Source organism: Loxodonta africana, chromosome 3, assembly GCF_030014295.1.
Source record: "Loxodonta africana isolate mLoxAfr1 chromosome 3, mLoxAfr1.hap2, whole genome shotgun sequence".
Lineage (NCBI taxonomy): Eukaryota > Metazoa > Chordata > Mammalia > Proboscidea > Elephantidae > Loxodonta > Loxodonta africana.
Window position 1 is genome coordinate 46,017,690 of NC_087344.1, and position 12,202 is coordinate 46,029,891.

At 41.7% G+C, this 12,202-nt stretch overlaps 2 protein-coding genes across 3 annotated transcripts in view; one reads left to right on the top strand and one right to left on the bottom strand.

The window, feature by feature from the left end:
- Positions 1-3,493, bottom strand: part of C3H1orf127 (chromosome 3 C1orf127 homolog) — a 62,688-nt gene extending 59,195 nt beyond the window's left edge. Inside the window, 2 exon segments of the mRNA XM_064279926.1 lie at positions 2,883-3,223; positions 3,442-3,493. Coding sequence (XP_064135996.1) covers positions 2,883-3,223; positions 3,442-3,493 — 393 coding nt within the window.
- TARDBP (TAR DNA binding protein) lies at positions 2,767-10,080 on the top strand. Of its 2 annotated transcripts, none has more exons than XM_003413473.4 (6): positions 2,767-2,899; positions 3,889-4,132; positions 6,299-6,462; positions 7,055-7,195; positions 7,783-7,953; positions 8,343-10,080. In XM_003413473.4, the coding sequence occupies exons 2-6, from the start codon at positions 3,895-3,897 to the stop codon at positions 8,871-8,873; spliced, it is 1,245 nt and encodes a 414-aa protein (XP_003413521.1). In that variant the 5' UTR covers positions 2,767-2,899; positions 3,889-3,894; the 3' UTR covers positions 8,874-10,080. The 2 variants fall into 2 exon arrangements, with proteins under 2 accessions (XP_003413521.1, XP_010591423.1); XM_010593121.3 differs by having other exon boundaries at positions 2,807-2,939.
- Positions 10,081-12,202: the final 2,122 nt, after the last annotated feature.

A 12,202-nucleotide genomic window follows, 5' to 3' on the forward strand; every position in this document is an offset into this window, starting at 1 on the left:
ATCTTCCCAACTCAACTGACAACTTCCCCAGGCACCTAAGGCTGCAGGGAAATGGCCAAACAAATTGCCTCAGCCTCAACCTTGTCACACAAAGCAGCCCAGGCAGGTGTAGGGAGCATGGCTCCAGGGTCTGACAAACCTGGGGCAACAAGGTATGCGCTGGGTGACTTCCTTAGGAAAATGTGTGATCTCAGGCAAGTTACGTGGCCCCTGAGCCTCAATTTCTTCTTCTGCAAAATGGGCATAACAAACTGACTTCTCCTCTCAAACAGCTGGGTGGGTTAAGTGAGATGATGCAGGCCACTGTGCTTCATTCACTGGTTCAAAACCTTAGTTACCATCAGGGCTCTGTATAGCCTTGTCGCTGTGTGCAGGGATGTCCCTGGGGGCCTGTAAAGGTCACTCATTACGTGCTACCCCCGGTCCCTCCTCCTTCACCCCTCCAAATTGGTTCAGGAATTCTGGTTAACACGAGTAGCAGGGATCAGAGACAAACTTGCGAGACTTACTATTTATTCCCTAGGAGGCTGTAAGAAGCAGGAGGCAGTAGAACCTACTCACTCCAGAGCCAAACTGCCTGAATTCAAACCCTAACTTCAATATTTACCAGCCAGGTGAATTTGGGCAGGGTTACTTAATCTCTGTGCCTCAGTTTCCCCACCTGCAAAGTGAAATAACAATAAAACCATTTGCCACTGAGTCAATTCCAACTCATGAAGACCCCATGTGTGTCAGAGTAGAACTGAGTTCCATAATGTTTTCAGTGGCTGGTTCTTTGGAAGTAGATCCCAGGCCTTTCTTCCAAGGTGCCTCTGGGTGGACTCGAACCTCCAACCTTTCAGTTAAGCAGCATGATAACACTAGCACCTACCTTACAGAGTTGTCGTGAGGCTTATACAGTTAATACATATAGGGCACTTAGACCAGAGTCTGTGTAAGCCTTTGCTATTACTATATTTCTTTGAACCAGATGGACTATATTATCTCATAGACCAGTAAGAAATTAAAGCCCCTGGTGGTGAAGTTACCACACTCGGCTGCTAACCCAAAAGTTCAAGGTTCAAGTTCACCCTCATGCCCCTCGGAAGAAAGGCCTGGCAATCTACTCCCCCAAAATCAGCCAGTGGAAACCCTTACACATGTGGGGTTGTCGTGAATCTAAATCGACTCTACCACAACAGTTTTTTTTTTTAATGGTTTTAAGAAATTAAAAGTGTTCCCAGCCCAATGTGTCCCCTTTTCCTTCCCCTAAACCCATTGCCCCCTTGCATCTGTGGAGGCTTGGGTGTTGCTGTGATGCTGGAAGTTGTGCAATGACAAACAACAACAATCTTCACGGAAGCTGACTGCCACATCTTTCTCCCACAGAGCAACGTGTGGGTTCAAACCGTTGACCTTGCGGTTAGCAGCCATGCACTTAACCACTGTACTACCAGGGCTCCTTCTTTCCTCCCGCTAGCCAACCTCCAAACCTGGAAAGATCTTTGCTTCTAAATAATAGCAGTATTAATAGCAGGTTAAACACTCAGCTGCTAACCAAAAGGTCAGCGGTTCAAACCCACCAGCTGCTCTGTGGGACAAAGATGTGGCAGTCTGCTTCCATAAAGACTGCAGCCTTGGAAACCCTGCGGGGCAGTTCTACTCTGTCCTGTAAGGTCGCTATGAGTCAGAATCGACTGGACTGCAGTGAGTATGAGATTCCAGGGGGCTTTTTTTTTGGTATGACACATCTCCAACTGTATTTGTAACTGATACATGAATTTCTCATTTCAGAAATGTGAAACAAAATAAACGTCTTAAAACAGATGAAATATAGTATTGTTACCTTAGAGGGCTGGAGCTGGTGTTAATATTGTATGCCTCCAGGTTCAAATCCGAAGGCCACCATACACTGCCTGGGTGACCTTATGCAAGACACTTAAGCTCTCTATGGCCCAGTTTCCTCATCTGTAAAATGGGGATAGTATCAATAGCAACTAAACAAACAAACCAAAAAAACCAAACCCATTGCTGTAGAATCAATTCTGACTGATAGTGACTCTATAGGACAGAGCAGAACTGCCCCATACGGTTTTCACAGAGGTGCTGGAGGATTCCAATTGCCCACCTCTTGGTTGGCAGCCAAGCTCTTAGACCACTTCGCCACCAGGGCTCCATCAATAAAAAAAAAAAAAAATCAATAGCAACTAAAAAAACTACCATGTGAAAATGTTGGGCGAATTAAATATGCAAGTACTTTGAAAGTAAAGAGCACGTAGTACGCGCTATTCTTGATCAATAGTTATTTTAGAGACAAAGATCTTCTTTCCAGGTTTGGAGGTTGCCTATGGTAGGGAGGAGAGGAAGCACCGGCTGGCTTCTTAGACAAACTGCCCTGGACTCTCCTGCCCTCCCAAGCCCGGGAACGGTCTGGAGAGCCCGCGACCTCTCGCCCCGCCCCCGCCCCGCCTTATTGGGCATGGCCCCGCCCAACCCTTCCTGGCTCTGCCCCTAAGCTAGTCTCGCGCGCTTTGAAACTGCGCGAGCTAGGCCGAGACCTGGGGCCGGCGGTTGGTCGGGCAAAACCATTTGCTACGCTACCTGGGGGTCATTAAAAGCCTACTCATTCGTATTTTCTAAGTATTTAACTTTTCAGCGCTTGATCCTGGTCTTATCTAGCTTTAAAGTTTCATCTGTATTATCACACTCCCAATAAGGACCTTAACTCGCTAAGAAGAGAGTCGTTGTGTGTCTGTGAGGCGGCCTCCCCCTCTCAACAGGGATTCGATGGGAGAGGACGACGGCCGGCGTGGGGAGGAGGTGGCCCTAGCGCCATTTTGTGAGACCGGGGCGGTAATTGGGTTGCTCTTTGGTCTCTCGGTTTGTTTCCTTGTCTGGCTTACTAGCAGCGGCCTAGCAGGTGAGTCGCGGACGCTCTTCACTGAGGACTTCTTGGCTGGGTGAGCTCCCCCATTGGGACGGTCGAGACTGACGCAGCAGCTTCGGGCCCCGCAGAGGAGGGAGCCGTGGGGCCGGGCCTGCCTCCGCCGGCCCGAGCGGCTTCGCGCGGGAGCTTCGTTAGGGCATGGCGTGGGGTGGCATTCGGCGCCGAAGCAACGACGCCGGTCCCGCGGTGCCGCGCAGTCTGAGACGGAGGTTAGGCGCGGCCACCAGGCCCGGGCGATGCTTCGTGCCTTCGGTACTTCGCAGTCTGGGGGGCGCTGGCAGTTGAGGCCGTGTACCCCTGCGGCCCCACCCGGGCCGCCCTAAAAACTCCTCCCTCCGCTGTCACGCATTGGCTTCTGGGAGGTGGCGGTCCGAATTGGTCGCCGCTGTCCTTGTGACACAAGTTTGGAGAGCCCGAGGAAGCCCTAAAGTGACAAATAGGAAGGAACTTTTTTCTCATGTCTTCACCTGGCTCATTCTTTCTATTCGGTCCTCAAGTGTCAGGTTACACCTGACCTATCCAGACTCTCAGGTCTGACCCAGTTGAGGTTTTCCTCGGCCGTCTCATGGTTATGTACTTCATTCTGATACTATGTATGACAATTGTAGTAAAATAGTTACTTGTTTACTTTGTCTTGTTTACCCCTGCCCCCCTTGTAACCAGCATGCCACTTGGGACAGGTTTCACAGTTCCAGCTGCAGCACCTGACCCACAGCTATCCCTCAGGAAATATTTAGTGAATGAATGAACCTAGCAGGGCATCGCATTCTAATAGAAAATCACTACTCTTGCCATTGCCTCATTTCTCAAGAAAAATCCACGTGTGTAAGAGTCCACACAGCAAGGATTTTTCTGGAAGTCGTAGAGTGATAATGTGGGGTGGTGTTAGTTATCAACAGAATTCAAGGAAACAGTTCCCCTGGCATTAGTGTTGGTCATTCATGTTTCTTTTTCCTTTTAAGAAAAAGATGTCTGAGTATATTCGGGTAACAGAAGATGAGAATGATGAACCTATTGAAATACCATCAGAAGATGATGGAACAGTGCTGCTGTCCACGGTTACAGCCCAGTTTCCAGGGGCATGTGGCCTACGCTACAGGAATCCAGTATCTCAGTGTATGAGAGGTGTCCGCCTAGTAGAAGGAATTCTGCATGCCCCTGATGCTGGCTGGGGAAATCTGGTCTACGTTGTCAACTATCCCAAAGGTTTGTTGCCATTTCGCTTTGCAGTATGGTGGGACTTGTGCCTCATCCCAAGTCACCAATCATGACCTCTTTTCATGGTGAAACATCTATAAAGCAAGCTTTTCCTTAAGCTTTATTATTAGACTAGTTTGGAAGACCACTAGTCTAAATTAATAAAAATGGGAAGTTACAGAACATTTTTTAAGAGGAAACTATTTAAATAACAAATTATCTGAACAAGTGTTGCCAGGTTGATGGCAGATTTCAGGGATTCTTAAGAATGCTTTGCAGTTATATCTGTGCTGTGGATTCTTGTAAAGTGCCCCCAAGTTTTGGGCTGTCATTGCCCTTGGTGGTCTTAGGTCATTCAGCTAGTCTGACTTCTTTTTCCTCTAAAAGGAACATTCAGTTGCAGTAACTCAGATTTTTGAATTAGTGTGGTCCTAATCGACTGCTAACCAAAGGGTCAGCAGTTCAAATCCGCCAGGCGCTCCTTGGAAACTCTATGGGGCGGTTCTGTTCTGTCCTAGAGGGTCGCTATGAGTCGGAATCGACTTGACGGCACTGGGTTTTAATGCTAAGTCTTATTCTTGCTGGTGCTTGTCACTGCTCTAAATCTAAGAACAGCATGAAAATTAAGAGTGCTAAGGATGTAGATACATTTTAGCAGTAGGAATGTGTGCTGGTTGGTATATCTGCTTGATACTTATATGTTACTGCAGCAAGGTAAGATTATCAAAGTTGGTTAAGACACAGGACGTTGACTTAATATACCTAGAAGATTTTTAACTGCATAATTGTTTTTTTAGTATGCTGTTTATTAAGCCATTGGCTATGGATTAATATTTACTTGAATGTAAAATGTCATTGATTTTCTTTCCCTTCCTTTTCCAAATATTGACTTTTTAAAGTAGCTTAAGGTTTTCTTTATTACAAAACTAATGTGTGTTCATTGGTGAAAGTTTAGAAAAGACAAACCGATTCACAGTTATAGCTGTAGCACCTGACCTTTAGTACATACTGAGGAAATATTTAGTGAATAAATGAACTTAGCACGATTCATTCCATCATCTGGACGTAAAAGACACTAATTTTTTGGTATATAGCCTTTAAATTACGTAAGAGACATTGAAATGGTTAAGCAGATACGTTTAACATATAGAAACAAGGATAGTATCACACATTTTTAAGCATTTATTTTTCCTGCTTAATGTAGTTTTGGTGCTCTGGTGGCATAGTGGTTAAGAGCTCTTCTGCCAGCCAGAAGATCAGCAGTTTGAATTCACCAGCCACTCGGAAACCCTACAGGGCAATTCTACTCTTTTCTGTAGGGTTGCTAAGAGTCAGAATCGACTGGATGGCAACAGGTTTTGTTTTTGTTTTTGTTTTTTAATTGTGCTTTTGTAAGTGAAAGCTTGCAAATCAAGTCAGTCTCTCATACAAAAATTTATATACACCTTGGTGTATACTCCTAGTTGCTCTCCCCCTATTGAGACAGCACATTTCTTCTCTCCACCCTATATCCCCATGTCCATTCAGCCAGCTTCTGTCCCCTTCTGCCCTCTTATCTCCCCTCCAGACAGGAGCTGCCCACATAGTCTCGTGTGTCCACTTGAGCCAAGAAGCTCACTCCTCACCAGTATCGTTTTCAATCTTACAGTCCCATCCACTCCCTGTCTGGAGAGGTTGCTTTGGGAATGGTCCCAGTCTTGGGCTAACAGAAGGTCTGGGGACCGTGACCTCCGGGGTCCCTCTAGTCTGAGTCAGACCATTAAGTCTAGTCTTTTTATGAGAATTTGAGGTCTGCATCCCACTGCTCTCCTGCTCCCTCAGGGGTTCTCTGTTGTGTTCCCTGTCAGGGCAGTCATCGACAGCAACAGGTTTTGCTTTAATGTATTTTTAAGTCCAAGTGAAGTAGAATTATTTTTGTTTTGATTTATCTTTTGAGCGGGACAACATACCATTGTAGTCTTGAGATTTTATAAAACCAGTTGAGAATTCCTGAGTTTGCAGCAGGAAAATATTTCAGCCACTTATTGTAGGCCTTATTTTGTCCTTGAGAGTTAACATTATATTTTGCCAAAACTTTTCACTGTCTTTATAAGTCATCTTTGCTTTTTATTTCTAGACATCAGGAAGTAGTGTTACATGAAGTTTTCTGAAAGGTTTCTGCTCATTTTTATTCAGATAACAAAAGAAAAATGGATGAGACGGATGCGTCTTCAGCAGTGAAAGTGAAGAGAGCAGTCCAGAAAACATCCGATTTGATAGTGTTGGGCCTCCCATGGAAAACAACCGAGCAGGATCTAAAAGAATATTTTAGTACCTTTGGAGAAGTTCTTATGGTGCAGGTAAACTTTGATTTCATTTAGAAGTTTTCTTCACCCTTGAGTCAGCACCTAGCATTAATGTTTTAGTGGCGTTGTCTTTCATGTTTAGCAGAGCATTTTAATGTTATTTGTTACATGTATACATAGGGGATGCTGAAGAGAGGTGTGGCTTGCCCTGTTTCTCTTTATGCATGCACTATATATTTTTGTCTTTGGTATTTATACAATCCTGTTGCATATGGGCTGGAGGGGAGTAGCTTACATCACCTTTTTTTGTTTATATTGATGGGATATTAAAAAACATTTTCTGCCTTTTCCCACATTTAATAATCAGGATTTGTAAACATTGAATGTAGTTTATCTTTGCATTCGTTCCAAAATGTTTGTTAAAAATCCGTTATGTAGATGAGTTTTACTTTCCTGTTTACATGGTTTGGGTACAGTGCTAACCCATCTGTTGCTTATACCCCATGAATAACTTGTTTAATTTTTAATTAAGCCACTGCTTACAACTGAAGCCATTTAAATGGTATATCAAGGAACTCTGATTTGGTTATATATGTGATTGTGTGTGTGTAGTTTTAGTAAAGTAAATTTAAATCATTTTTTCTAGGTCAAGAAAGATATTAAAACTGGTCATTCAAAAGGGTTTGGCTTTGTTCGTTTTACGGAATATGAAACCCAGGTGAAAGTAATGTCACAGCGACATATGATAGATGGGCGATGGTGCGACTGTAAACTTCCGAATTCTAAGGTACTTGCCCCATGTTTTTTCCTCTGTGCTTTGGGAATTCTTGCTGACAAACTGCCTTAGAAGACACTGTAAAATAAAACATAAACTATCTTTGGAAAAGGTAGTGGCAGGATGTGCTCTTGAAATGAAATCATTGGCCTTGTTGAAGCCTTAAGACTTTAACGTATGCTGAATATTTTGTGTTTATTTGAAGTAAACACAAACTAAAACTTTGTTCACTTTTATTCTTCTATGTATTCTTCTATTATTTCTGTCCAGCTAACATAAAACAATCAGAATACATTAATCTTGTTACAAAGATCTAACTTCACATCAGACTTGCTTATTTGGAACGTCGTCACCTTTGCCAGGACATCTCCCAGTCATTGACTTTCCTAGATCCAAATAACTTTCACGTCTTAAAACGTTATTCTTCATTGAAGTCTCACAAGGCAGAGAAGTGCTGATGCAAAAATTAAGAACGTGCCTGCTTTTTAATGATTTACCTAATTTACAGGGCAGGTTAGTTTTGTTACATCTCCTATGATAATGCTCTTTTTGTTGCTTATAAAATATTTGATGTTTTTGCTCCGTTTTGATTTGACCAGCAAAGCCCAGATGAGCCTTTGAGGAGCAGAAAGGTGTTCGTTGGGCGTTGTACAGAGGACATGACCGCTGATGAGTTGCGGCAGTTCTTCTGCCAGTATGGAGAAGTGGTAGATGTCTTCATTCCCAAACCGTTCAGGGCTTTTGCCTTTGTTACATTTGCAGATGATCAGGTATTTTCCTCTTTACTAATTTTGTCCCAGCTAATTAGGTAATTTCTCTTGAACTTTTCCCATCCAGCTGATTGCCATCTTTATCTACATTTTCTGACCTCGTAAAGTTATGCGCTATATATGCTCCTAGATATTTATGCTGAAACTTAGATATTTTCGAGGGTAGATATTTTCGAGGGTGTGGCATTGGCTAGGAGTGTTATATGTCTTTTGAAAAATCCCTACTGTCGTTACTAAAGCTAAAGTTTCTTTGGGAAGATTAAATGAAAGGAGCATTTGTTGCTTATTGTCCCCCAGCTTAGACAAGGGATTGAAATCTAAGTTTTACTGATAATTTTAAATGAGTCAGTGGTTTAATCTCCTTTGTTTACATTCCTTATTTCTTATAGGTTGCCCAGTCTCTTTGTGGAGAGGACTTGATCATTAAAGGAATCAGCGTACATATATCCAATGCTGAACCTAAGCACAATAGCAATAGACAGTTAGAAAGAAGTGGAAGATTTGGTGGTAATCCAGGTGGCTTTGGGAATCAGGGTGGATTTGGTAACAGTCGAGGGGGTGGGGCTGGCTTGGGAAACAATCAAGGTAGTAATATGGGTGGAGGGATGAACTTTGGGGCTTTCAGCATTAACCCAGCGATGATGGCTGCAGCCCAAGCAGCGCTGCAGAGCAGCTGGGGTATGATGGGCATGCTAGCCAGTCAGCAGAACCAGTCAGGTCCATCAGGTAATAACCAAAGCCAAGGCAACATGCAGAGGGAGCCAAATCAGGCCTTTGGTTCTGGAAATAACTCTTACAGTGGCTCCAATTCTGGTGCAGCCATTGGCTGGGGATCAGCATCCAACCCAGGGTCAGGCAGTGGTTTTAATGGAGGCTTTGGCTCCAGCATGGATTCCAAGTCCTCTGGTTGGGGGATGTAGACAGTGGCTTCTGATTGGTTGGTATAGACTGGGGGGAATTCAGATTTTTCTAAACTCATGGTAAGTATATTGTAAGATATATATGTACTAAAAATTTTCAAAATTGGTTTGTTCAGTGTGGAGTATATTCAGCAGTATTTTTGACATTTTTCTTTAGAAAAAGAAGAAGAGCTAAAGGAATTTTATAAGTTTTGTTACTTAAAGGGTTGGAATATTGAGTGGTTGGAAGTGAACTGCTGTTTGCCTGATTGGTAAACCAACACACTACAATTGATATCAAAAGGTTTCTCCTGTAATATTTTATCCCTGGACTTGTTAAGTGAATTCTTTGCATGTTCAAAATGGAAACCATTGGTTAGAACTACATTGTTTTCTCGTTTTAATTTGAACCCCACCGTATGGATTCTTCCTTAGGAATATCTCCCTTCTGGAGATTATGGTGTCACAGTGTTCGGTTCTTTTGTTTTTGTTTTGTTTTTTAACGCTTGTCTCCCCTCATATACAAAAGTACAATATGAAGCCTTCATTTAATCTCTGCAGTTCATCTCATTTCAAATGTTTATGGAAGAAGCACTTCATTGAAAGTAGTGCTGTAAATATTCTGCCATAGGAATACTTCTGTCTACATGCTTTCTCATTCAAGAATTCGTCATCACGCTGCGCAGGCTGCGTCTTTGACGGTGGGTGTCCCATTTTTATCCGCTACTCTTTATTTCATGGAGTCGTATCAACGCTATGAACGCAAGGCTGTGATATGGAACCAGAAGGCTGTTTGAACTTTTGAAACCTTGTGTGGGATTGATGGTGGTGCCGAGGCATGAAAGGCTAGTATGAGCGAGAAAAAGGAGAGAGCGCGTGCAGAGACTTGGTGGTGCATAATGGATATTTTTTAACTTGGCGAGATGTGTCTCTCAATCCTGTGGCTTTGGTGAGAGAGTGTGCAGAGAGCAATGATAGCAAATAATGTACGAATGTTTTTTGCCTTCAAAGGACATCCACATCTGTTGGAAGACTTTAAGTGAGTTTTGTTCTTAGGTAACCCATATTAGTTGAATGTGTTAAGTGAAACGATACTTGTATTTCCCCTGCCCCTTTGTCAACTGCTGTGAATGCTGTATGGTGTGTGTTCTCTTCTGTTACTGATATGTAAGCGTGGTAAAGTGAACTGAAGCTGGTGGGTTGAGAACATGGACTGAGCTTGTGGTGTGCTTTGCAGGAGTACTTGGAAGCAGAGTTCACCAGTGAGCTCAGGGTGTTTCAAAGAAGGGTGGAAGTTCTCATGTCTGTTAGCTCCACTTAAGAATGCTGTTTGCTGCAGTTCTGTGTCCTGTGCTTGGATGCTTTTTATAAGAGTTGTCAATGTTGGAAATTCTTAAATAAAACTGATTTAAATAATATGTGTCTTTGTTTTGCAGCTCTGAATGCAAAGAATTCATAGCAGTTAATTCCCCTTTTTTTGGCCCTTTTGAGATGGAACTTTCATAAAGTTTCTTGGCAATAGTTTATTTTGCTTCAAATAAACTTATTTGAAAAGTTGTTTCAAGTCAAATGGATTCATCACCTGTCATGCATTGACACCTGATACCCAGATTTAATTGCTATTGGTTCTTGCATTGTCCGAAGTAAAAAGTTCTTTTTTTTTTTTCTTTTTAAATCTAGTTTTTAATAAATCTGGGTGGCCGCACCTACAATGGTAAGCAGTACCCTCCAGCTTTTCCTCAGTGCCTTTGTGCATTTGGATGATGGTCTGTTCACATGGCTTGTGTAAACCTCCACTCTGGGAAATCATGCCTTTGACAAATACTATGGGCAAAACATTGTTGATATTTTCACATGCTTTGTAGCAAAGCGTATCGATTGAAAAAAGGGAATATCAGCACTTTTCTGGTTTGGGATTTGAAAAGTGGAATTAATTGCCATAGGGATAAAGTAGAAGAAACCACAAATTATCTTGTGCCTGAAATCCATTAAGAAGCCTGACAGCTTTAAGAACTAGTAGGGTGGGTTATCTGTCTCTGGAGGTGTTAAGTGGAATGGGCTTTGTCCTCCAAAGGTGGGGGAATACAGTCATGTTGAATAAAATCGTTAAAAATCGGACTCTCACAGTGCATTGTTACGGATGTAAAAGCAATAATACATTGACTCTCTATTGTACTTTTTATGTGACTACTCATTCTGTGAGAGTTGAGGAGCTCATTTTTTTCTTTCATTTGGAAGAATGTTACAATTTTTGTGCTGGTAGTATACCTAATACCCTTATCTAATTAGATTATGATAAATAGGTTTGTCATTTTGCAAGTTATGTGTTAGACATTTATAAATGAAGTCCTTTAGACTTGTTATCGCCACATTGTTTTGTTATTCAATTTCCTGTATAAAAGGATCTTGAGTTGTTTTAATTTTTTTTTTTCTGCATCTAAATCTGCATGATTTCCAAACCCTGTACCATCTGAATTTTGCATTTTAGCACTTGCACTGTTACTCAGCAGCAGTAACATGGTAACACTTAAAATGGTATTCGGGGACCTCCAAAGACTTAACTGACAAGCCTTCAAGGAACCCAGGGGTAAGTTAACTCATCAATGGCATGGTTTTAATCCCTTATTTACACTTGTGTAAACCTAGTTTCCAGTCATAGAAAGGCTTTCAATGTTGCCTTTTATTAACGTATTTATGGTACTACATAGATATGGGTATTTATTCTGCCCTTAAGAAAAAAAAATTTTTTTTTTTTTTTTTTTTTTAGAAGTACTTAAACTATTTAGTAAAAAATTGTTTTGAAAGTCTATCTGGTCATCTAAATGCATTCATTCTAAAATTATTTTGAACCAGTTGAATAAAAATTTTTGTTGACCTCACAGTTTAGTGTCTGGAGTCTTACTGGAAAAAACACTATTTTTATATGTAACAAGGATGCTGGAAAGTTACCTTGAAAAATGAGTCTAAAAAAGTTGTACTTTGTTCAGAAGAGAAATTAGGCCAAAACTCAAAATTTTTACGTACACTGGTAACTATTAGATAGACTAAAAACCTTTATTAAATGTAACTATTAAAATTTTTTAGGGGAGGTAGATGAACTAAAATGAAATTTCATCTTCAGGGTTAAGTAAGAGCTTACCTTTTGTCCTCAGTATGAAAAAGTAGAAAGGGAAATACTCTTAATTTAGAAGATGTGATAATTAAAATAATTTTGTTGTGTTGAATACTGGTCACAAATAGCTCCTCGTTGTGTATTAGGGTTCTGTACTCAGGTTTGTATAATCTGCAGTCTGCTCTTTGGCTTAAGAGTGCTCAAGTATTTCATGTTCCTTGTAAGAAAAAAACAAATT

What these genes read in the sequence shown, in the direction of transcription:
- TARDBP (XM_003413473.4), top strand. Translation starts at nt 3,895, where the DNA reads ATGTCTGAGTATATTCGGGTAACAGAAGATGAGAATGATGAACCTATT. An exon ending in CGTTGTCAACTATCCCAAAG is followed by an intron (nt 4,133 to 6,298) that starts GTTTGTTGCCAT and finishes ATTTTTATTCAG; the next exon opens with ATAACAAAAGAAAAATGGAT. An exon ending in GAGAAGTTCTTATGGTGCAG is followed by an intron (nt 6,463 to 7,054) that starts GTAAACTTTGAT and finishes CATTTTTTCTAG; the next exon opens with GTCAAGAAAGATATTAAAAC.